The sequence below is a fragment of the Lissotriton helveticus genome, chromosome 1_1, assembly GCF_964261635.1.
Source record: "Lissotriton helveticus chromosome 1_1, aLisHel1.1, whole genome shotgun sequence".
Classification (NCBI taxonomy): Eukaryota; Metazoa; Chordata; class Amphibia; order Caudata; family Salamandridae; genus Lissotriton; species Lissotriton helveticus.
The window spans coordinates 262,443,637-262,456,220 of NC_136057.1; the positions used below are offsets into that span (position 1 = coordinate 262,443,637).

Here is a 12,584-nt window from a genome sequence, read left to right on the forward strand (position 1 = left end):
CGTAGTTCTCCAACTGAGTTAACTGGAGTTGAAATACGTTGCATATTTAGCACCTATTCTATGTTTATATTATTACGTCACTTGGTCCCTCATTATATGTATGATGGAATTTGTTGTGAGGATACAATTGGGACAGAATCTCCAATTCTGACTAGTATCTTCACATGAAATTCTAGTGATTATGATTTTCTCACCAGAATGGGGAATAACTGTGTGGACCCTGCAATTCCATGGGCCCAGTTTTGCTGTATCCTTTTCCAGGCAGTTTTCCTAATTTTGGGTACAAACCGCTTGCATTTTTCACTTGCTCAGAGCAGGCAGAGCGTGTCCGAGGGATGGCCAGTGAGGGGTGGAGGCATGGACTGGGGACCAGTGAGGGTTTCATCCTGTCTAGGGGCAGAGCAATGCCTGCTGCTCCTTGATTCTACAGGGTTAGGACAGGAGTCGGGCTGCGCATCTGTTCACAGGCCTTGCCCCTGCCGCCTTGAACAGGGTCCAGTGTCTCCAGGCCCAGGATTATTGGGTCCAGAGTTTGTGAACCTGATGATTCCAGACCTTGAGGCACTTGAAATTGAAGGTGGTGGAATTTCACTGAGAGACATTGCTCAGGTGAATTTCCACCACTTTTAATGAGAGCCTCAGCATTATCATGAAAATGATTTATAGTAGACATCAGACACCTTAAGAAATAAATTAAATAAATGAACTATAGAATTACTGCAACCATCTTCCTGCATGGCATCTAACTTCGTTCACAAATATCATTTGACTCATGTTTTGATCTGTAACTATCCTTTCCCTCAAATTGTAAAACGCTCTGATATCCTCCGCGATCAAGTTTGCGCAATATAAAACTTTATAAATGAAAGAATTTATAAAATAAATAAAAGCACTCAATATCCCCTGCAGCCTCACGTTACTACCAAACCAATACAGCAAGTTTAAAAACGTGGCATGTGTTTTTTAGGCTAATCTGCCTTGTTTGCAGACTTGGGGGCAGATTTATGAAGGCCTTGCGCCGCCGGTGCGTCATTTTTAACATGGGAAAAAGTGACGCACCGGCGGCGCAAGGCCTTCATAAATCTGCCCCTTGATGTATTGGTTTGGTAGCTTAGCTGGCAAGGTTTCAGATTGCCATATGACATTTTCATAATTTCGATGTAATTATGAGTTACATTTCAATAAATATGAGTGACATTTGTATACGAACAATATCAAAGATGAAGGCACCATTTAAATACCAGAAATTATAACCGTGTGAGGAATGATAAACTCTAATATCTTTAAACTGTTGTAAAGCAACGGAAATGTAAGGGCACTAAACTATTAAAAACAGTTACTCAGTCACAGCTAATCCTCGTGAAATAAATGCAATTCTGGGAACATACCTGGGTCATGTCAGTTGACAGATACTGTGAAAGGCTATAGTTTGTACGTTTCTCTTTGTCAAAGAAATGTGTCTAGGGTGTTAGAAAACCCATGTTTTGCCTAAAATACAACGCTTTTCCAGCTGAGAGCCCTTGAATGAGGCCTGCAGACCTTTTCCCCAGACTCATCTCAGGTGGTGTGACGAGAGAGAGGCCCATTAGCAGGAGGCTGGCACCCTGCCTCCAGGGTTTGTTTACAGTCCAAGCTGCCTCAAAGCTGCTAGAAGAGACCAACAACCATACTGGTAGGCCATATAGTTTAGGAGTGCTTGGTGTGGAGCAGCACAAACTCAGTCAATAAAAAAAGAAACAGCACAGTTGGGAGTTTTGTTTAATAATGAGAATCGATTTCTACCCAAATTAACCCATTTTGCAACACTAATCTATGCTCTAATGTATATTTTGCAGTGTGTATGCAGTTCTATGATGAAAGTTAATGTCTCACTATTCTATATTACAACTTAGGTTATAAATTGCAAGTAACAAAAGGATGTCTCTTTTAAAAGCAGTAACCTGCTTATCTATTTACATTATATGCACTCTGTAATCTACATGGTACACGTTCTTTGCAACAGGCATATTAACCCTCTGCACTACCTTCACAGAAGTCAAAACATGAACTATATAAAACTCCAATCTCTCTCCTGGAAGAACATTAATCACAGGAGTTAACTTGACATTTGTGTGTGGCCTGGTAATTGCTGGAGGAAAGGAACATGGCAGCAGGTGCTTTAAAGAACATAACAAACTTGCAAATACGGCGCCCCCAGGAATCCAGCTTCTGGTGGCAACATGCATTGCTTTAAGGTAGCCTAACTGAGTGCTCAGTGCTAACCATGGGCCCTTCCCAGCCACTTTCACAGCTGCTGTTTTTTTACTTCCTTGCCCCCTTGCACCAAGGTTTTCCATTTCTGCCACCTCCTGATCTGTGACTGCACTAATCCCCTACCCACTTGTAGCAATGTTGCCCATTCCTGTCACCCCCTGGTCTGTCACTGAACTTCGTCCCTGCCTACCTGCAGCAATGTGTCGTTTTCCTGCCAGCTTTCATTTTTTTTAGCTGAAAGCCTTACGCTGTCTGGTTTGCTAAAGACATTTTGGAGACATTCAGAAAGCTGCGATATGAATGCATTCTGCCCATTGCTTATCGTTGGCTAAGGGGTTTGTAACTCACATTGTAATGCGTTCTAGTTGCTGGATTAATTTGGTTTAGGCTGTCCAGCTTGAGTTCGTCTCTCCGGTTGCCCAAACTTTGATTACTATATTGTTCCACAAACTCACTTTCTGTAAACAGGCCTTTACATCTTGGTCTTATCTTGTCACATTTGCGGTGCATTCAAAGACGAGGTCAAATGTCAAGCTCTCGCTTCAGAGGGGGCTTGATGTTTACTTCTCTTTCTCTAACTTCAAGGTGAAAGAATGTATGCGACAATCCTGCTGAGCATCCATGTAAGAGGAGAGGGTCTATGATTTATTTCCTAGTACATAAAACATTGACTGTTAAAACATTGACATGGCAAAAGGAAAGAAAATGCAGGAGAGTGCTTTGATTGTGTGGGGAGGTGCAGATAAGTTTAGCCTAATCAATGCTAATAATGAAGCACAGGGGCATGTACCTATTTTCCTAAACTGGAATCCCGGGTAACCATTTGGTTGTTTTTCCTATTGGAGTATCTGGACCAGTCCCATTCATTGTTTCTAACTCTTAGAGCCTTTGCTAACCATCTTGTCTTCAATTTCAGGTTTGCAGTCTGTAAGGTATTTGGATTTGAATGGTCAGGTGTGAGTACCCACAAGGATAAGGTAATTCTGTTTATGTTCCACATTGGATGTGGGGGGTGCTGGGAAAACAGATTCACAATCTGCGCACCTTTTCTTTTGCAGGTTTGTGAGACCATGATACAAATACAGTATACAGGCAGATGTGAGTACAGGCACAACAAACAGGTAATTGTTTGGTAGAGTTAAACTGTGGCGCATCTTGTAGTATAACAGCATACCTTACCCATGTTTTCTTGTGTTGTAGGTTTCACAGACAGTGCCCCTCACATTTGAACAGGCATCCGTGAGTACAACCAGAGCAGGTAATTGTTTGCTAGAGTTCCCTTATGGTGCACATGGTATATTGCTGTATCCCAAATTCACAATGTGCTGAAACAATCTTTGCTTCTATTGTAGGCTCTATGGACAGTGCTAGATTTAAGTTTGAAAGGGCAGGGTAGTGGACAGAAAAATCCAGGTAATTATACTCTACATTTTTTCCGGGATGCCTCCGTATTATGTGACAGGTTGCAATGATGAGAATAGGCATCAACTTCAGCCATGTTCCTTTAATGTGCAGGCTTTGTGGCATAGCAGGCTAAACCCAGTTTTCACACTATGTTCAAGCGCAAAGCTGTACCTTCTGCAGAGTGTGATGCTTCACCACAAAGGAAGAAATGTTGCCTTGTATTCAAGGAAGAGTGAATGAAGGAAATTGTGGAGGCTGAGACACAGAAATCACGAAGCAAGGTTTGCGTGCAACCTGGGGAATTATTTCAATACAGTCTAGACGTGGGCTGATTTGCAAAGCATGTGCCGAAGCCAAGATTGTTGGGGGCTTTTCTACAGGGAAGAAATGGAGTGATGGCTGGAAACTGGATTACCCGAAACAGCCATGGTGATATTGAGAAACAGAAGTGCTGCTGCCAGGTTTGGTTTTGGAGTGCGGGCAATGCTGACAGAAACTGCCACTGACAAAGCAAATAGAATGGAAGTAGTTGAACGACAAAGATCCCTGCCTGAGGAGATAAAGATTCTCATCAACAATGTGTTGCTGGCAGTCAAGATGAATACTTCAATGTTATCTGTACAAGACATCCATGACCACCTAGCTTTGTATGTGAAGATACCAGGCAGCTGGAGGAGCAAGAAGTATGCCTTTGAGTTCCTTGAGGCTATCAATAGCGTGATACACTGTGAAGGTATGGCAGAACTTCGTAACGCTTTGTATCACACATTGATAATTGATGCGAGCACTGATATTTCTGTTATAAAAATGCTCATCCTGTACTTCAAGTATCGACCTGTAACCTCAACAGAGCACAAAACACTGTTTGGGGGCATAGTGAAGTTGACTAGTTGTAATGCTGAGGCTATCACTGCTGCTGTGAAAGAATTCTACACTGCAAATGAACTGGACTTCATGAAAATGGTCATGTTCACATCCGATGGTGCATCTGTGATGCTGGGTAAGAATAATGGTGTTGCTAATCGCCTTCAACAATCCATTCCCCATCTAGTTGAGCAGCATTGTGTCGCTCATCGAGAACATTTGGGAGTTGATGATGCCTGGAAGAGGGTTCCAATGATGAAAGAGATGGTGACATTATTGAGGACTGTCTACACTTTGGGCCTGATTCACAGAACTAACTTAAGCCAAAATCCTAAACTTACTACTTTTGGTATTCACAGAAGTTAGGATTTTGTCTTAAGACAGACTTAAGACAGACTTTAGACAGACTTAAGACAGACTTAAGTTAGGATTCTCTTTAAGTCTGTCTTAAGACAAAATCCTAACTTCTGTGAATACCAAAAGTAGTAAGTTTAGTAATTTGCCTTAAGTTAGTTCTGTGAATCGGCCCTGTGTTCCCCAGATCTGCTGCAAGGAAGTCCAAGCTGGATGAAATGGCATCGGTCACTGATTGTGAAGTCCGGTGGCTTTCAAGGCATTTTGAAGTTGGTGCACTAATTCGGAATTACGAGGCAAATGAAAGTTGGAGAGAATGATCCAGTTGCTAAATATTGTTACAAAAAGCTATCTGACTCTAACTACCATATTTCCCTTGCAGTACTTAATGACATTCTGTGTGAATGTGCATCTTTGTGCTAATTGTTCCAAAAAAGTTATTTGACTACAGTTGAAGCTGTACAGTATGCAAGAGCAAAGTGTGGCCAAATTAAGGAACAGAATTTAGGGGTCACTGACTTTTGAAGAAGCAATGTAAGAGATGTGATGTTGTTGTACAAGGAAAGGCAAGAGTTTGACAGTGGGCCTATTTTGTCTTTTGTTTCCCTTCTTTGTGAGCACAGGCAAAAAAGGTTTCCTGAAGATGAGCTGAAAGAATGGGCAAGTTGTGAAATCCAGGCAATAGCAACACAATCACATTTTGATTTTGGGACTGAGAATATACAAAGACTTGTTTGAAAGTATAAAAATGTCTTGGTCCTGGGTTATTGTGAAACACCAGAAGATGTTTTCCGACAATACAGAGACTATAAATATGTGGTGGCAGAACATGTAAAGGGTGGGTTATTTACCACCCTTCGAAACATGGTGAATTTCACTGTACGCAATGGTGCTCAGTATAGTGTGGTGTCTCAGCTTGTTGATGTCTGTGCAACATTTCAAGCATCTACTGCAGATTGTGAACAAGGATTCAGCGGTATGAATACTATCAAAAGTAAATTGAGGAACAGACCAGAGCAGAAGCATTTGGATATGCTGATGAGGACAAAGGCCTACCTCCTGAATGGGAAAGTTGACCTTGATATAGTTTATCAGCACTGGAAAAATGGCAAGGATCGCCGTGGTAAGCAAACCCTGTCACCCATCTAGTGATGCTACTTGACGTGTCTGAACAGCCCTCTCCTACAGTCCATGTTTGCCTGGATGTCAGAGTTTCACAAACTTTCTCTGGTGAGATAGCCCAACAGTACTCAGTAGCTTTCAGATCAAATTGTAAATATGTTATGTAATTGTGTAGCTTATTGTGCATATGTGATATTGTATGGGCTCCCCACCCAATGAACAGTGCTCCAGTTAAGAATATTTAGTAGAAATCTTATGATTGTACCACCGTTGGAGTCTTGTGCTTTTCTAAACCTGAAGTGTACTTGCCTTTGTAACCAATTCATGTCATGGCGTGTTTATCCAATTTGCAAACCGGCCTTAAGACCCTTAACTTGACACTGTATGTGTGGAAATGCACCATCTTTTCACTTTTTTAAGTAAACGTTTAGAGTGACATTTGGCGCTGCACACACGCGTGGTCTGGTTCCTAGAGGGAACATTGGTAGGCACGCCCATTTATTTGTTTTATGTGCGCAGTGGCAATACCCTGTGCCTACATTGTAAATAGAGCTTTTTTGCAGCGGCCAGCTTGATGTCAGTGAGCACCATATATATCAACGGCCTGGGGAGGTGCCTGGAGGAAACTGGGGGTGATGTTCCGCATGTAGGAGAAGCCAAGATCCCTGCACTCCTATATGCGGACGATGCAGTCCTAATAGCCCGCACTGGTAACGCCCTGCAGAGTTTGCTGCATGCATTTGGTACCTTCATGGACGACCTGGATATGAAGGTCAATGCTGGCAAATCCCACACAATGATAGTAGGAGCACATAGGCGTAAAAGCATGACTAAAACCTTCAGAGGCAAGGGCCAAGAGGTCTCCAGAATGGCAGTTTTTCCCTACCTGGGGGTGCTCTTCGATGAGAGGGGGTCGTGTGCCCACAGGTTAGGGCAAAAAGCCTATCGTGACCAGGTCATCGGCAGCCCTTATAGCCTTTTCTAAAAGATTGGGGGCCAGGCCAATGGAGGCCCTACTGAAGGTCCACAGCTCAAAATGTTTGTCAATCGCCATGTAGGGTGCCCCAATTTGGGGTTATGCACAGCTGGAACCTATTCAGAGAGCCGAAAACAGGTTCTTACGTTCATTACTGTCAGTCCCCCCATCAACCCCAACTTATTCCATCCACTCGGAGGTGGGTATGGATTACATAACAGACAGGCTTAACCTGGCTCCGCTGATTTATTGGCTAAGAATGTGGCTTAACAAGGATGTAACCCTGAACCACTCTATTATGGAGGATGTTTTGTCACTGGAGCACTACAAAAAGATCCCTTGGTTGGATTATCTGAGGAAGTCTTGTCACCGGCTAGGAAGACCGGAAATTTTTGAATCTCCTCTATGTATAAGAAACATGGACGTAGTTTTGATCAAGAGGCAGTTCCTGTCCCTGGCAAGAACTATCCGAGAGGAAAAAGAACTTCAGAAGCCCTCGGTGAGGTCTCATTATTTAATAAAATGTTCTACTGCCATGGAACCTTATCTTACTATAGCCACTAGATCTTTTCACAGGCTCCTCCTGACAAAACTTAGATTTAATTTGATTCCTTACCAACTGGGAAATTATCCATCCTGGGCTAAGCCAGAGTCATCCCCCCCTTGCTCCTGTGACAATCACTCAATTCAGGACACCACGCATTTTGTCTTGTTTTGTTCATTGTTTTCAGTGCCCCCAAAGAAATACTTGCTCCCAATTCTAGGGGAGGTGGGCTTTAAACAAGTTAAACCGGCACTCCTTTATTTACAGTCTATGAGTACCCCCGCATAATATTTTGTATGGGAAGATTCTTGGCCGCAGCAATGCGCATTAAAGATAAACATGTATCCATCGACAGTACCCATGATTTCCCTTTATTGTAGATCACATTGTCAATTTGCACTGCTTCTGCTCTTGCAGATATTTTCTTAATCAATTGTTTTTTAAGGATGTATTGTAATGCTTTTGGATATGTATTCTAATCTTTTTAAACATGATCGTAGTTGAAGCAATTTGTAAATGTACTTAGGCACTTTTTTGCATGGAATGTCTTTTTATGATTTCTTTTAAAATCGAATAAAGTATTTTGACTGACTGACTGACTGAGTACCGGCTCTAGTACGTGCTGCTCTTTACTTTCCAAGAAGGCTACAGAGAGCCATTTGGGCCAGTTTTTACTCCCAGTAACAAACCTTTAACTCTTTCCTTGACACTGTGGGTCATGACGTTTCTGGTTTTTCCCACAGATTTCCCTGACCTATGAGCATAAAGGTGTTCCTGACATAGGTAAGCCATGGTAGTCTCCCCACCCCAGGTCGGCTCAACACCTCTCTTAGTTCTTCCCTGTACTCAGCCAATTCTGGAGTGACCCACAAGCGTCTCCAGAATAAAAGGGATCTCAAACAAACTTCTTCCTCAATTGACCTGACCCCCAGATCCAGTCATAGCGGTATGAGTGGGGTACTATGGGGGAGACCAAACAATTGTCTAACAAAGGTGTTTTCTGCTTGTGTTAGGCTATCAATATGGATGTAGCCCCACATTTCTGCTCCATAAGAGTAGCACCTCTAGCTTGTACCTTGTATATTTCTAGTACTGGGCCCACCAGTTTATGGCTAAAGTTTCGGAACAACTTGGTCAGCCCCTCTGTTGTTTGTGCTAGCTTCAGGCTGTTTTTTTAAAATTTGTACCCCCAGTCCATTTTTTCTGTAATTGTATTGCCGAGGTAGTCAAAGACAGGTACCCTCTCTAGGTGTCCGCCATCTAAACATGGGTTTGGTTGGGTACTTTTGGCTGAGTTAAACATCATGAATTTAGCTTTTTGTAGGGTAATCTCAAGCCCCCTTTCCTTGCAGAAGGCAACAAACTTGTTTACGACCCTCTGTATACCCATTGGGGATTTTGATTATAGCAAGGTATCATTGGCAAACATCATGGCCGGGATCTTATGTGCTGCCAACTTGGGTGTGCCTAAATCCTTCTCAGTATTTAAAAAATCGACTAACCCATTTATAAAAAGCGAAATAGGGATGGGGCAAGAATGCTTTCCTGGCGTACACCTCTACCTACAGGGATGGGTGTGGTTAGTTCCCTGTGTTTGCCAAATCTTATCTGTGCGTAGTTTCCTTCATGTAGCCACCTCATGACTTGACACAAATATAACGGGTCCCTCATCTCTAGCAGGTCTGCCCACAACTTGTCTCTTGTCACCAGATCAAATGCATATTTCAGGTTTACAAAAGTTAGATACAAGCTGCCACCCTCTATTCACACAGTCTTCCAGTGTAATAGTTGTAGCCTGAAGATTTTGTTCAATATGGAATTTTTTCTCTAAACCCTGCGTGGAACAGGTTGAGAACTTTATGCTCCTCCATCCCACTCTGCAGAAGTATAACAACACATGTGCAAAGATTTTTTGGCTGCTGTCAATAAGGCTTATGGGCCTATAATTTGTGGGTAACATCCGGGATCGCTTTTTATAAACCAGTATTATTTCTGCCCCAGACCAACTAGCGGGAATTGCCATGCCTTGCATGACAGTATTGAATAGAATCCAAGAATATGGTGCCCAAATAGTAGGTTCACTACGGAACAAGTCTCCGGGAATTTTGTCTAACCCTGTTGCCTTACCAGGTGCAATTTGACTTAAAGCGCTGGTTATCTCTGTGAGTGTTATCATCGGGGTATCATCCACCAATCTGGGGGTGATCATAAATGTTTGGAGTATGAACTTCCAATGAAGAAAAAAGGGATAAAGGGAACAGAAAAATAGTTAAATCAGTACAAGCAAACATTCTGCTGTATGGCTTGCATATAATTGAGAAGACCCCCAGTTTATGGATACAGGGTATAATCTTTAAGTATCAAGGAATATTTACCATGTAATGTGACAGAATGAAAAGACGTGCACCTCTACTGCAAATTTAAGCACATGATCTAGCATCCTTTTTATTTCTCTTTGTCTAATTAGATCCATGATTTCATGTGAAAACATGACCACTCGGAAATCAGTAAAGGATCAGCATGCCGATAACTCTCCAGACATGTAAGCAACATCAGTAACTCAACTCAGGACAGCTATAAGAAGGCATGGAAAGACAGAATCGAACTTCAGTGACAGAGTTTATTCTTTTGGGACTTACTGATGATTTGTATTTACAAATACTGCTTTTTGTGATCTTCAGTTTTGTCTACTTTGCAACTCTACTTGGTAATATTGTTATCTTCATGTTGATATGGAATGATCCTCTTCTCCAGAATCCTATGTATTTTTTCCTAAGTAACCTTGCCTTTGTTGATCTCTGTTTTTCCACCACTGTCACCCCCAATATGCTGGTAAACTTCCTGCGTGCCCGGAAGACAATCTCCTTCTCTGGTTGTGCAGTACAACTCTTTTTCTTCAGCGCTTTTGGAATTTCTGAGTGCTTCATTTTAGGGGTAATGGCTTATGATAGGTATGTGGCTATTTGCAATCCATTACTTTATCCAGTCATAATAAATCAAAAGATATGTGTCCATCTTACATCTGCCACTTATGTTGTAAGTGTACTTATCGCAACCCCAGAAACAATCTTTACCTTCAGCCAGTCTTTCTGCAAATCCAATTTAGTTGATCATGTTTTCTGTGACTACCCACCGCTACTAAAGCTTCCCTGTTCTGACACGTATGCAAATGAAATGGTAATTTTTCTCTTCATTATTCTAATCTCCATGGGCTCATGCAGCATTACCCTGACCTCCTACTGCTTCATTATCTCGACTATCTTAAAGATTGACTCTGCCACAGGAAGACGCAAGGCCTTTTCTACATGTGGCTCTCACCTTACTGTGATTTCTCTTTTTTATGGAACTGTATTACTTATGTATCTACAACTTGCATTTAACTCTTCCATGACTCAAAGTAAAGTTCTATCTGTTTTCTATACAGTAATGATTCCAATGTTAAATCCAATGATCTACAGTCTCAGAAACAAGGAGGTAAAAAGAGCTTTCAACAAATATTTTTGCTGATTGGTAACAAATGTTTCCACTTCCATACCATGAAATGTCAGAGAAAATATTTAACCTTTGAATAATGATTCAATAGCTTGATATATCTTAAATTATCTTTCTGCATGAGGGTTGTTGGACCTCACATAATTTGCACGGTTTTCAGCCAACTTTTTGCCATTCATCCTCTTTTTTTTTTTTGCTGACTTTGTTTTTAATGAGACCATCTTCAGGACTACCATAAATCTTGTGCAATTTCTTGACCTCTTGATCAAAGAAGCGAAGAATAACTATAAGATGTTTCTCCATAGATATATACATAGAACTACTCCAAATTATTTCGTATTTGAATAAATCCCTTGTAGGCATCTTTAGATTTCTAACTTGCTCAAAGATGCATTTTCAGTATTGTAACTAGAAATCCAACCTCCCATTTAAGAGGACTGTAAATAACAATTGCATTAGTGTGCAACCACTATATCGCTACCTGCTCTAAAACTAGTAATCACATATTAAATATAATTATGCAACCCATTTTAGTCATTTGGAGATATAGAATGTTACAGTAGTGGTTTTCAGTACCACAGCATGTAAAAAATAAACCCACATGTCATATATTTTAAATAGCATGCACCCTGCCCTGTGGTCTTTTGGGCCTATCAATCAATCAATCAATCATACCATTTGTATAGCGCACTACTCACCCGGAAGGGTCTCAAGGCGCTTGGGGAAAGGGGTATGCTACTGCTCGAACAGCCAGGTCTTGAGTTGTTTCCTAAAGGCGAGATGGTCCTGGGTCAGGCGAAGGTGGATGGGGAGGGAGTTCCATGTCTTGGCAGCCAGGTAAGAGAAGGATCTTCCTCCGGCGGTGGCTCTTCGGATGCGTGGTACGGCTGCGAGGGCGAGGCTGGTGGACCGTAGCTGGCAGGTGGGCGTGTAGAAGGACAGGCGGTCGTTGAGGTACTTGGGGCCCAGGTCGTGGAGAGACTTGTGTGCGTGGGTGAGGAGCCGGAACGTGATCCTCTTGTCGACGGGGAGCCAGTGCAGGTTCCTCAGGTGGCTGGAGATGTGGCTGCGTCGGGGGACATCCAGGATGAGTCGGGCGGGTGCGTTCTGGATGCGCTGGAGTCTTTTCTGTAGCTTGGCTGTGGTTCCGGCTTAGAGGGCGTTTCCGTAGTCCAGTCGCCTGGTGACGAGTGCCTGGGTGACAGTCTTCCTGGTCTCGGTCGGGATCCAGCGGAAGATCTTCCGAAGCATACGTAGGGTGTTGAAGCACGATGAGGAGACGGCGTTGACTTGTCTGGTCATCGAGAGGGAGGAGTCCAGGATGAAGCCCAGGTTGCGTGCGTGGTCGGTTGGCTTGGGTGCGGTGCCAAGGGCTGGGGGCCACCAGGAGTCGTCCCAGGCAGAGGGCGAAGATCCCAGGATGAGGACTTCCGTCTTGTCCGAGTTCAGTTTCAGGCGGCTGTCCTTCATCCACTCAGCGACGTCTTTCATCCCTTCGTGTAGGCAGGTTCTGGCAACGTCGGGGTCTCTGGTGAGGGAGAGGATCAGCTGGGTGTCGTCGGCGTAAGAGATGAT

The 12,584-nt window shown here is 42.8% G+C and overlaps 1 protein-coding gene across 1 annotated transcript; it reads left to right on the forward strand.

The window, feature by feature from the left end:
- Positions 1-10,103: 10,103 nt before the first annotated feature.
- LOC144761739 (olfactory receptor 5G3-like) lies at positions 10,104-11,024 on the forward strand. Its single transcript, XM_078646993.1, has one exon. It carries the CDS (start codon positions 10,104-10,106, stop codon positions 11,022-11,024), a length of 921 nt encoding a protein of 306 aa, XP_078503119.1.
- The last annotated feature ends 1,560 nt before the right edge of the window (positions 11,025-12,584 follow it).

Bases quoted from the DNA above. Each gene is read 5' to 3' on its own strand.
- LOC144761739 (XM_078646993.1), top strand. From the start codon at position 10,104: ATGGAAAGACAGAATCGAACTTCAGTGACAGAGTTTATTCTTTTGGGA.